The 13730-nt window shown below is 32.1% G+C and overlaps 1 protein-coding gene across 1 annotated transcript; it reads right to left on the bottom strand.

Annotated features, from left to right (window-relative positions):
• Nucleotides 1–60: 60 nt before the first annotated feature.
• Nucleotides 61–11797, bottom strand: LOC139506030 (uncharacterized; the record flags this gene model as incomplete). The annotated part of the gene is made up of 5 exons (XM_071295320.1): nt 11717–11797; nt 6305–6421; nt 4688–4990; nt 827–940; nt 61–177 (listed from the first exon to the last, which is right to left on the bottom strand). Coding segments are annotated over exons 3-5 (409 nt in total), but the record flags the coding sequence as incomplete, so codon positions are not given.
• Nucleotides 11798–13730: the final 1933 nt, after the last annotated feature.

Raw genomic sequence — 13730 nt, 5'->3', positions numbered from 1 at the left:
ATTCATCCAAGCAGAATTTTCTAATCCTTTTAAAAACACATTTTTCTCAATAGTTGTTACCTGCTATTGGTCGACTTGTTAAATTCTTTTTAAATTTATCACAATATAATACTTTATTTCCTCCTTTCTTATTCTTGAATGATGGTTGGCTAGGGCTGGCTTTCCCAATAGATTTCACTGTAAAACAAGAGTTTGTTGACACACAAATGTCTTCACTGATACAACTTTTTTCAAAATAATAGGCAAAAATGCAAAAAGCTGATAATAAAAAAGTCATTTAGGACAATAACTTCAATAAAGGGCTAACTGACAATTTTGGGAATGTTCACTTATTTGTTTTAGATCTTGACTTTTTGATCATTTTGCCTATTAACATTTGCTTTCTACATGTATATATTTCTATGATTCTTAAAAAAAAATTAAGACAATAGGAATCAAAAGATATATTTTCATTTAAGATCAATAACTTCAGTTTATTTAGAAGCAACTTATTGAAAATAACAATAACTAAACGGTACCAATATGACTGAGAATGGTTTTCTAAGGTTTATAAAAAATGAGAAAATTGTCCAAAAGTAATGTGAGTTAATCAAGTCTTTTTTCTATATATTTTACATAACTTTGTAATTTTCAAACATATCTATATCATGTAATATATGTCCTTTTTTCACTCTTCCCTATGAAAATTTTGATGCCTTTTTGATTGCACAATTTGATGGGTCATTACTGGTCCTTTATCTTGAACTAGCAGAGTGAATATGACTAGGCATATTCAAATATAACCTATTTAAGCCCATTTATTTAAATTTTCTCAATCATTTTTTACCTGTTATTGGTCTGCTAGTTAAATTCTTTTTGACTACATCACTATATAGCGCTTCATTTTCTTTCTTATCTTTGATAGATTGTTTGCTTGTTTTGGCTTTCTCAATAGCTTTCACTGTAAAAAAAAAGTTCTAAATTACCAGTATGGCCTGAATTTTGAACAATAATCATGATAATATGATAGATTAACTATAGTATATGATAAACACCTTAAAATCAACAACCTGATGTTAGTTATACTTATGACATATGTTGAATTGTTCATGTTTGTTATACTTATGACATATGTTGAATTGTTCATGTTTGTTATACTTGTGACATATGTTGAATTGTTCATGTTTGTTATACTTATGACATATGTTGAATTGTTCAAGTTTGTTCTACTTATGACATATGTTGAATTGTTCATGTTTGTTACACTTGTGACATATTTTGAATTGTTCATGTTTGTTATACTTATGACATTTGTTGAATTGTTCATGTTTGTTATACTTATGTTCATTATCAGGTTGTTATACTTATAACTTATGTTCATATTTTTAAGGTTACCTATTTAACACTGTAATTAAATCTTTAAATATTGTTTTATTTGGTATAAATATTGATTCTGTTATCAGCAAATTAGCCCAACTTGTAACTACACATAGGTACATTCACTTAAAACAACCAGTTGATACATATACTTTTGCACTGCACAACTGCCTGAAAACAAGAATGTGTCCAAAGTACATAGATGCCCCACTCGCACATTATTTTCCATATTCCATGGACCATGAATTTGGGTAAAAATCTAATTTGGCATTAAATTAGAAAGATCATACCATATATAGGTACAGGTGTACTAAGTTTCAAGTTGATTGGACCTTAGCTTCATCAAAAACTACCTTGACCAAAAACTTTAACCTGAAACTGGCACTTTCATTTTATATGTTCAGTGGACCTTGAAATTGGGGTCAAAAGTCTAATTTGGCTTTAACATTAGAAAGATCATATCATAAGCAACAAGTGTACTAAGTTTTACGTTGATTGGATTTCAGCTTCATCAAAAACTACCTTGACAAAAAACTTTAACCTGAAGCAGGACAGGGACGAACGTAGGTTGGGAATAAAAGTATTCAACACAAAAAGTACACTTAAAAGACTATGTTATAGTGGGACAGTAAGTAGGAACTCACATAAAAAAAATAGCTGAAAAATTTAAATAAGCAGTTTCAGAAAGATTATATTTATACTTACACCGATGCTAACAACAACGTGGAGAAGAGTTTGGACCATAACTTCCAAAATCAATCCAAAAATGTTTTGAACCATATATAAACTAGAGAATCTCAAGATCCTGTGTGGCTCACCTGATTCTATACTTGGAATTTTGAAATAATATTAAAAATGTAAATAAAAAATTGTAACAGATACTTATAATGATGTTTTAGGCCAAATTTGATTTAATATTGTTATGTTTGATCAGTAGTTCTCTTAAAGAAGACATTTGTATGTAATTCCCATAGGATCCCATGTTAAAATAAGTCCCCCAATGGCGGCAATCTTAAATAATGGAACGGCTTCAAAATAACAACACATTGTTTAGTACCTCATAAGGAACATTCATGATAAATTTTGTTTCATTCTATTCAGTGGTTCTTTAAAATAAAACATTTGTATGTATTTCCCATAGGGTCCTATATTAAACTAGGTCCCCCCTGGTGGCCATCTTGGATAATGGAAAAGCTACAAAATAACAACACTTGGTCAGCACCTCATAAGGAACATTCATGCCATGTTTGATTTCATTCTATTCAGTACATTTGTACGTATGTCCCATAGGGTCCTATGTTAAACCATCGATTAACGTATATACGGAATTCGATTTACGTATATACGTAATTATTTCTGTATATACAGAATTTGATTAACGTATATACGGAATTCGATTTACGTATATACATAAATCGAATTCCGTATATACAGAAATAATTATGTTTATACGTAAATAAGTATTTTTGACCCTGATTCCGCGCCATACATAGGGTCCTATGTTAAACCAAGTCCCTGCTTGTGGCCATCTTATATAATGGATCGGTTTCAAAGTAAGAACCAGGCCTCGACAATAACGCTTATCCGATTGTCCGGTACCAGAGGGAAAAAAGGTCGAACAAGTAAAAGCTGGATCAAGCTTGTCCCTCGGGACAAGTACAATTATTCTGCAGAAAATAAATTTATTCCAACTTTGATAAACAAAGTATTTTTATTATCAACAAAAACAAGAAAAAACAAATATTAATTTGACATGTTTCTGTATTCTGTTTATTCAAATGCAAAACCTTTTTCTTCAACATGTTTACTTGCAATCGATAATTTTTAACTGGTTCTTTGTCAGGTACTTTTTAACAGGTAAAAGGAATACTATTCTCAGAAAACAGTCTTACTGATCGGAATCAATGATGCGCTTTGTAGAAAAGGTAACTTTACAGGACAGTTCGTCACCTCGAAAGATTCAGCTCCAATTGTTTAAGAGACAGTTTGGCACCGTAGAAGACATATTTAGTAGACATGATTGATAGACAGTTTGACAAGGCAGGAGACATTTTGGGACCAAGACAAATCTGTACCTCATTTGAACCTCATTTGCTACCTTATTCTGTTCCTTATAATAAATACCATACCGGTAATTTTTTCACAAAAATATTTTTTTTTATTTACCATAAATTCACAAAATCATATTTGATCATAAGTAGAAAAAAACATTACTTGCAATATGGTGACCTATAGTTGTTAATTTCTGTGTCATTTGGTCTTTTGCAGAGAGTTGTCTCATTGGCAATCAGACCTTATGATGGCTTATCTTCTTTTTATTGATTGCATTTGAATAACTTTTTTTTTAACTCAAAAAAAAATAAACAGAATACAAATCCAATGAGTGTACAGGCCTATCAGATGGTGCCTCATGATTAAGAATCTGATGAGACTAGCATTGATGGAAGCTAGAACCTAATTCCTGTGATATGACTAGTTTCGCAGTTGTACTTGACTCATATTTTGAAAAGTATTTTTTAAAAAATACATCAAATTCTGTTATATTGTTTAAATTCGTTTTGTTCCTTTAATCAACTAAAAATGTAAAAAAGGTTATTTTTAATAAATTTTTGGACAAGTAACAATTTCATTCGGACAAGTAAATTTTGGTATGTGCTTGTCCTACAGGACAAGTTGAAAAAAAAGTTATTGTAGAGGCCTGAGTGTTAACACTTGGTCAACACCTCATAAGGAACATTCATGCTATGTTTGGTTTCATTCCATTTAGTGGTTCTCTAAAAGAAGACATTTGTAAGTATTTCCCATAGGGTACTAAGTTTAACTAAGTCCTCTGCTGGCAGCCATCTTGGATAATGGATCAGCTACAAACTAACAACACTTGGTCAACACCTCATAAGGATCATTCATGCTATGTTTGGTTCCATTTCATTCAGTGGTTCTCTAGAAGATGTTCAAAATGTGAAAAGTTACGCCGACAATGACGAACGCCAAGTAATGAGAAAAGCTCACTTGGCCCTTTGAGCCAGGTGAGCTGAAAACAAAATTCCTAAACTTTGAATGAGAAAGTTAGAACATAATATAATATTTTTTTCCCATATTTTCAATGGAGATTTTTTTTTTATCAAGTCATGTGAGTAATAACAGCTGGTATCAACATAGTGTAAGAAAATGATAAGAACACTGGATTAATTTGGTGTTTACATTAATTGCACTTTTCTGATCATGTCTTTTAAAAGTTACAGATAATTCAAATTTAACTTAACCACTCAGAACTAAAAAAATCCAATTCAGCCTTTAATTTTGAATGAACTCAGACAGAACTTCAATTTACCTGGCTTTTGATGTTGAACAACAGGAGACTCTACCTCGGCTGCTGGTCCTTTACCAACTTTGTTTTCAGCACTGACACTACATACATAATGTTTGTCCAGCTTCAGATTCTTAATGGTATAGGAGGTGACAAATGATCTGCCTCGTCCAATCTTTTTCCAGTCATCAGAATCAACCATTTTCAGGGAAATATTGTACCCAGTAACCTTTGAATCGCCAATTGCCTTTGGCCTTGTCCATTCCAAAGTCAACTTGTCATTGGTCCTCGTCTTCACCTTCAAATTTTCAGGTGCTTGTGGTACCTCTGTTGTACATGGAGATTAAATATTTAGTTGATTTCTTATCTTAAATTCAAACACATAAGTATGAAGCAGGAAACTAGAGTCTCTAGCAAGCTGGGCTTGCTCACCTGCATCTTCAACAATAGCAATTTTTGTTTAAAACTAGAGGCTAGCTCTCATGAGCCTGTGTCGCTTAAATGAATCTTCTGTGGTTTTGAAAATCATTTAAAATAAGGTTTAAATCATAATAAATAGTATAAGCATTGTGGCTTAGTTTTATTCTAATTGGCCCCGTAGATTAACTGGAGAAATTTACGAAAAAATTGTTAAAATTCACTTTAAAAGGCAATATCAATTTAAGGGGTCAATTGAATATTTTTGTCATATCAACTTCTTTTTAGATCTTATATACATTATCTTTGTCTATAATAATACATTAGATAATAACCAAAAAAACTGCTCAATTTCCTTAAAATTACAAATTCAGGGACAGTTATCCAACAACCAGTTGTCTGATTAGTCTTAAGTTTTCAGGACTAATTGATCTTAATCTGATGACCATTTCTATCCCATGTCAGATTTGCTCTAAGTGCTTTAGTTTCAGAACTGTTTACAAAAAGTTGCATTTTACTCCTATGTCCTTTTTTTAGCCATGTCTGTCATCTTGATTGGCAGGCGGGATCATCTAACACATTTTTTTTCCAAGATACCTTAATGATGATTGTAACCACGTCAGCTTAATTTTGTCTCAGAAGTTTTAGAGGAAAAGATTTTGATAAAAGTTTATTTATAAGTATATGACAGATGCAAAGTGATGAGAAAAGCTTGATTACAGCCTATTTAGATATTTGACGGACACTGGTGCACTTTTAAAGGGAAGATGTCATGAGCTAAATCTTTAAAGGGAAAAAGCTCCAATATCAGTAGACTAATATTTCATCCATGATGGTCCATTTGTAGATCTTATTTTGCAGATGCTGATCATAAATATAATGTTTTCAAAATAAAATAGGAAATATGTAAACAGCTGAAAATAAAATAGTCATTTAAGGGCAATCAATTCAATAAGGGGTCAACTGACGATTTTTGCCATAAGACTCATTTGCTTTAGATCTTGACTCTTCGATCTTTTGTCTATTTAAATTTGCTTTCTATCTTTCTTATAATACTTAAAATAATATAGAGTAAAAAAAAAGAAAGATTTGAAAGCCACCATTGGTTGCAATTGACTGTTGAAACAAGGTGACCAGTAGTGCAGGTTTGACTGTATAGCTACATTCATCCCAAGCAGAATTTTCTAATCCTTTAAAAACACATTTTACTCAAATAGTTGTTACCTGCTATTGGTGGACTTGTTAAATTCCTTTTAAATTTATCACAATATAATACTTTATTTCCTCCTTTCTTATTCTTGAATGATGGTTGGCTAGGGCTGGCTTTCCCAATAGATTTCACTGTAAAACAAGAGTTTGTTGACACACAAATGTCTTCACTGATACAACTATTTTCAAAATAATAGGCAAAAATGCAAAAAGCTGATAATAAAAAAGTCATTTAGGACAATAACTTCAATAAAGGGTCAACTGACAATTTTGGGAATGTTCACTTATTTGTTTTAGATCTTGACTTTTTGATCATTTTGCCTATTAACATTTGCTTTCTACATGTATATATTTCTATGATTCTTAAAACAAAAATATAAGACAAAAAGGAATAAAACAGTTGTTGGCTGATGACACAGGTTATGTTTTTCTCATATATTTTATGATAAAATTGAGAATGGAAATGGGGAATGTGTCAAAGAGACAACAACCCGACCAAATAAAAAACAACAGCAGAGGGTCACCAACAGGTCTTCAATGTAGCGAGAAATTCCCGCACCCGGAGGCGTCCTTCAGCTGGCCCCTAAACAAATATATACTAGTCCAGTGATAATGAACGCCATACTAATTTCCAAATTGTACACAAGAAACTAAAATTAAAATAATACAAGACTAACAAAGGCCAGAGGCTCCTGACTGGGGACAGGCACAAAAATGTGGTGGGGTTAAACATGTTTGTGAGATCTCAACCCTCCCCTATACCTCTAACCAATGTAGAAAAGTAAACGCATAACAATACGCACATTAAAATTCAGTTCAAGAGAAGTCCGAGTCTGATGTCAGAAGATGTAACAAAAAAAAATAAACAAAATGACAATAATACGAAAATAACAACAGACTACTAGCAGTTAACTGACATGCCAGCTCCAGACTTCAATTAAACTGACTGAAAGATTATGATTTCATCATATGAACATCAGGCACAATCCTTCCCGTTAGGGGTTTAGTATCATACCATCATAACATATATGAGAAGAACATAACCCGTGTCATGCCAACAACTGTTTTTAGAATAAATGTGTTTAGTTCCGATGCAAAGACCTTATCAGTGACTCAATATTAACGCCAAAATATGCAATCTTTAATGACTTGACAACAGTATCGTAATTATATCCCTTCTTAATAAGTCTATTCAAAGGTTTTGTAAGTTTCTGAGGTGAATACTGACACCTTTGTGCTTTATAAAGAATATTTCCATAAAAAAATGAATGTGAAATACCTGAACGTATTAGAAGTCTGCATGTTGAGCTATATTTACGAATGATGTCTTTATACCGATGATAAAATTTAGTAAATGTTTTGACTAGTTTGTGATATCGAAAACTCTGGTGTAATAATTTTTCAGTAATACATAAATTTCTCTCGTTAAAATCTAAAACATTGTTACACACACGAGCGAATCGTACAAGTTGAGATATATAAACACCGTAAGATGGTGACAAGGGAACGTCACCATCTAAAAACGAATAATTAACGATAGGAAATGAAAAATCATCCCTTTTATCATAAATTTTAGTATTCAGCTTTCCATTAATGATATAGATATCAAGATCGAGAAAAGGGCAGTGGTCATTGTTAGTATTAGCTTTATTTTAAAGTAAGTTCAACAGGATAAATTTCATTAATATACATACTGAAGTCGTCATTATTGAGAGCCAAAATATCATCCAAATATCTAAAAGTATTATTAAATTTGTTTATCAGATGTTGTTTCGATGGGTCTTTGCTTATTTTTGTCATAAATTGTAACTCATAACAATACAAAAACAGGTTCCGCAATAAGTGGTGCACAGTTAGATAGTATGATACTGAACCCCTAAGGGGAGGGATTGTGCCTGATATTCATATGATGAAGACATAATCTTTCAATCAGTTTAATTGAGGTCTGGAGCTGGCATGTCAGTTAACTGCTAGTAGTCTGTTGTTATTTATGTATTATTGTCATTTTATTTATCTTATTTTGTTTCATCTTCTGACATCGGACTCAGACTTCTCCTGAACTGAATTTTAATGTGCGTATTAGGGGTGTGGAAATGCTATGCCTGACTCGCCATTTGAACAACCGGAGAAGTAATTATTTTTGTCTTGGTTGCCGGTGGACAAGTAAAAAAATTTACAAGACAAAGTCCAACAAAAACATAAAATTAATTTCAAAACGTATAAAGATGTTTAATTTATGTAAAAGAAACCAATGTTCAGCAAGTAAAAACATCAATGTTCATGACGATAAATATTACATGATACCTGAAATAGATCAATAACCAAAATAAATAAAAATAAGTATGCGAACCAGAGTCGCGTAACATTGCATTGGCTTTGTCCATTGACCCGGGATTGTCGATTAGGTTTTATCCATCATTTACCGGAAGTGTCATTTCTTTAAATTTTGTATCGAGATTCAGATTGATAAATACAGTGAAACCTGGGTAAACCGAACCCTGATAAAAACGAATTTCAGTTTAAACCGAACAATTTTCAAAGTCCCGAAAAATTTCCCTATCAATTAACGTTAATCTAACCTGACAAAACCGAACCCTGTCAACACCGAATTCCGAACGCTTTTTGAAGGCTAGTTAGTAAATTTGTCTTTAAAAATTACCTGTCAAAATCGATCAATAGCAATCAAAACAAAAAAGCATTTTTAATTATTTGCATGATTTAATTAAACAAACACAGGAAGACAGAGTATCCCAGAGGGTATTTGAGGTTAATTAACTGGTGAGTTGTTATTACAAATTAATTAGCATGTTTGTGTCCATGTCTAAAGTAATTTTTTGTAAAGAAATGTTAAACTGGTCAGCTACCCCCATGGCCGATAATGACAAGGAAGGAACTTTCAGATCAGTTAAATGCACGTTACTCAAATAATTACGACCACAAACTCGCAACTGCCATTTTGTAGCTAAACTGTTTAATTAAATAATAGTTTTAAAGCTTTTCACTGGATTAAGAAGTCATGCAACACAACAAGGTATATGGCTTTCGATTGTCGGATTCTCGTTAGAGGCCCTATATATTTGATACACATGCTCCCAAAGACTTCCGTTAGCTATTCAGCAACGATAAAGTCGAGAATAAACTGGACCCCTGCTTTTGTTTCACTCTTATCGTGTGTCGAAGTATCAATCAGCAGGTGACCAGGTTAAGTGGAGAACTCGTGTGTACAATGACATTCCAGATTCAACTACGGAATCGTCATTTGAAAGCGTCTGCGAACCTGAATTAGTCAGTGAATTATAGATGAGAAAATAATTATCAAAAGCAAAATTTCTCTTTGTCGGACATCTCACAACGACGAGCGTGATTGACGGAGTTGTGTTTGATTTATTAACAAAAATGAAGCAAAACGTTGATCATCTCTACTTATATTTTTTACATTTACATTTAAATCAACACAAAAATAATTTGTCGTCTATTGTGTCACCTATAATCCCGTGTCAGTAAGTGCCAAAATTATTTTGGTGTCAACTTCCGTTTATCTCTATAATCCGAACACCTGTGAAAACCGAACAAAACGCAAAGTCTCGTGGGTGTTCGGTTTGGACAGGTTTCACTGTACTTAATAAAAAGCTGGGCAAGCAAGACAAAAAGAGTCATGAGTCGAGTAGAAAACCTTAAATGCAAATGGAGGACACAGAGTATTTAAAAAAAAAAACAGAAGCGAGAATTTCAGACATCGTGGATATCAGATTGACCCTGGCTATCTATGGAAATTCGGAAAATAAATTAAGTTTTGTCTTATTTATAGATGTAAGGTCAACATTATTTGTTGTCAAGTGGTAAATAGAAGGGACGTTTTAATTGCCCATCAATACAATAATAAATATTAATCAAGAAATAGTTAATCTATTATTCAGTTTACATTTCTTCAATCACTGTCCTCAAATTTAGTATCTGTAGCTACTGGCTACAATTTTTATTAAAAAAACTGCTGCAAAATTGTTCTTTACATGTCATTTCATTGGTTGGTTTGCTGTTAGGTTTTGTCCCATTGATGTTTATCAATTTCCTAATTTTTTACACATATTAACAAATGAATTTCATGTGTTTATAATGAACAACAGTGCTAAGTAAGAATCATATATTAGCTAACAAGAAATACTTCAATATTTATTGAAATCATCAGGGCAAGTAAAAAAAATTCTGGACAAGTAAAATTTTTGTTTTACTTGCCCAGGGACAAGTGCTCACAACAAATATTTCCACACCCCATGCGTATTGTTATGTGTTTACTTTTCTACATTAGCTAGTGGTATAGGGGAGGGTTTAGATCTCATAAACATGTTTAACCCGGCCGCAATTTAGCGCCAGTCCCAAGTCAGGAGCCTCTGTCCTTTGTAAGTCTTGTATGATTTTCAATTTTAGTTTCTTGTGAATAATTCAAAGTTTAGTATGATGTCCATTATAACTGTACTAGTATACATATTATTTAAGGGGCCAGCTGAAGGACACCTACGGTTGCAGGAGATTCTCGCTACATTGAAGACCCTTTGGTGGCCTTCGACTGTTGTCTAATCTATGGTCGGGTTGTTGTCGCTTTGACACATTCCCCATTACCTTTCTCAATTTTATTAACAGCCCAGCTATATACTGATACCATGTTTACATTCACTGCACCAGTGCATTGGTCCTAAGATTTCTCTCAAGTCTAACAGTTTTTTATTTTTTAATGTTTTGTAAGGGTTCAATGTTGTACATTAAAGCGAGGCTAGTCCCTATAGAAAACATGGAAATTTCTGACCAAAACATTGAATGGCAACTTTTTATCTCTTAATTGATAAAGATCCTATTTCAAACTTTCTAAGCTCCTGCAGCACAAACAATAGTTTTATTTCTATCAACCCACCATTTTTAGTGACATACTTGCATTGATCAAGATTTTGAAATCTTCCCTAATTAAACTGCAAAATTAAAACAAGATCGAACATTGGAAAACTTCATTAACTGTAAATATATTGCTACAACAGTTATGTAAAGGAAATATAAATTTGTGGCAAATTTTGATGCTTTTTCAGATAAGCCTAACATTGTTTTACTTCACTGGATTCCTAAGACAGTCAGAAATGAAATACCTTTTTTTTTCAAATTTTTGGCTTTGGTTAAAAGTCCAATCTTTAAAATATATGAGTTAATCAAGTCTTTTTCTATATATTTCACATAACTTTATATATTTCAAACATATCTATATCATGTAACATATGTCCTTTTTTCACTCTTCCCTATGAAAATTTTGATGTCTTTTTGATTGCACAATTTGATGGGTCATTACTGGTCCTTTATCTTGAACTAGCAGAGTGAATATGACTAGGCATATTCAAATATAACTTATTTAAGCCATTTATTTAAATTTTCTCAATCATTTTTTACCTGTTGTTGGTCTGCTAGTTAAATTCTTTTTGACTACATCACTATATAGCGCTTCATTTTCTTCTTATCTTTGATAGATTGTTTGCTTGTTCTGGCTTTCTCAATAGCTTTCACTGTAAAACAAAAGGTCTAAATTACCAGTATGGCCTAAATCTTGAACAATAATCATGATAATATGATAGATTAACTATAGTATAATGATAAACACCCTTAAAATAAACAACCTGATGTTTGTTATACTTATGACACATGTGGAATTGTTCATGTTTGTTATACTTATGACATATGTTGAATTGTTCATGTTTGTTATACTTATGACATATGTGGAATTGTCATGTTTGTTATACTTATGTTCATTATCAGGTTGTTATACTTATAAACTTATGCTCATATTTTCAAGGTTACCTATTTAACACTGTAATTAAATCTTTAAACATTGTTATGTTTGGTATAAGTATTGATTTTGTTATCAGCAAATTAGACCAACTTGTAACTACACATAGGTACTTTCACTGTAAAACACCAGTTGATACATATAGTTTGGCACTGCAAAACTGCCTGAAAACAAGAATGTGTCCAAAGTACACAGATGCCCCACTCACACATTATTTTCCATATTTAATGGACCGGGAAATTGGGTAAAAAGTTTAATTTGGCATTAAAATTAGAAAGATCATACCATATAAAGGTAACATGTGTACCAAGTTTTGAGGTTGATTGAATCATCAAAAACTACCTTGACCAAAAACTTTAACCTGAAACTGGCACTTTCATTTTATATGTTCAGTGGACCCTGAAATTGGAGTCAAAAGTCTAATTTGGCTTAAAAATTAGAAACATAATATCATAAGCAACAAGTGTACTAAGTTTCAAGTTGATTGGACTTCAGCTTCATAAAAAAATACCTTGACCAAAAACTTTAACCTGAAGCGGGACAGAGACGAACGTAGGTGGGGCATCAAAGTTTTCAACACAAAAAGTACACAGAAAAGAGCTATGTTATAGTCGGACAGTAGTAGAAACTCACACAAAAAATAGCTGAAAAATTTAAATTAGCAGTTTCAGTAAGATTGTATTTATACTTACATACGGTTTATTTTCTGGAAACTATAAAAATGCTTATTTTAGCCCTTTTTTGGCCCTTTATACATAAACTGTTCGAACCAAAACCCCCTAAATAAATCCCAGCCTTCCTTTTATGATTTCAAACCTAGTTTTAAAATTTCATATATTTCTATTTTCTTATAAATACTTAAGGATGTACTTAGGTGAGGTTAGGTGAAAATTAATAAATTAAGAAGTTAAAATTGATACTATAAGTTGATAGAGCATCAATTAAGGATAAAAATAAGCTAAAAATATTGATAGGTCATGGACCTCTTTTTCGAGATATTTGAGATTTAAAAAATGGCGGGAAAAGGCTGACTCAGACTTTTACCTTATATTTGCATTGGTATTATTAGGTCTCAAAACAAAAGAAAGAAAATTAAGAATCTTCTAAAATTTTGGTAAATGAACTTTCATGAGCTATTAAGTCTTACATGAAAAAAATAAATGGGTGTTATGGGGCAAAATATTTTACATTGTATTATATGGAAAAACACCAAGGAGTCCGAACATTTGACACAAATTCCAAAACCTCACCTAAGTACATCCTTAAGTTATTATCAAGAAACCAATGGTCTTATAACTAAATAATAATCTGACACAAATGCTCACAACGACGTGGACATGAGTTTGGACCATAACTTCCAAAATCAATCCAAAAATGTTTTCAACCATATATAAAATAAAATTAACTTAATCACTCAGGAACTAAAAAATCCAATTCAGCCTTTAATTTTGAATGAACTCAGACAGAACTTCAATTCACCTGGCTTTTGATGTTGAACAACAGGAGACTCTACCTCGGCTGCTGGTCCTTTACCAACTTTGTTTTCAGCACTGACACTACATACATAATGTTTGTCCAGCTTCAGATTCTTAATGGTATAGGAGGTGACAAATGATCTGC

This window comes from Mytilus edulis, unplaced genomic scaffold, assembly GCF_963676685.1.
Source record: "Mytilus edulis unplaced genomic scaffold, xbMytEdul2.2 SCAFFOLD_1420, whole genome shotgun sequence".
Classification (NCBI taxonomy): Eukaryota; Metazoa; Mollusca; class Bivalvia; order Mytilida; family Mytilidae; genus Mytilus; species Mytilus edulis.
This window is presented reverse-complemented; position numbering and strand designations above follow the sequence as displayed.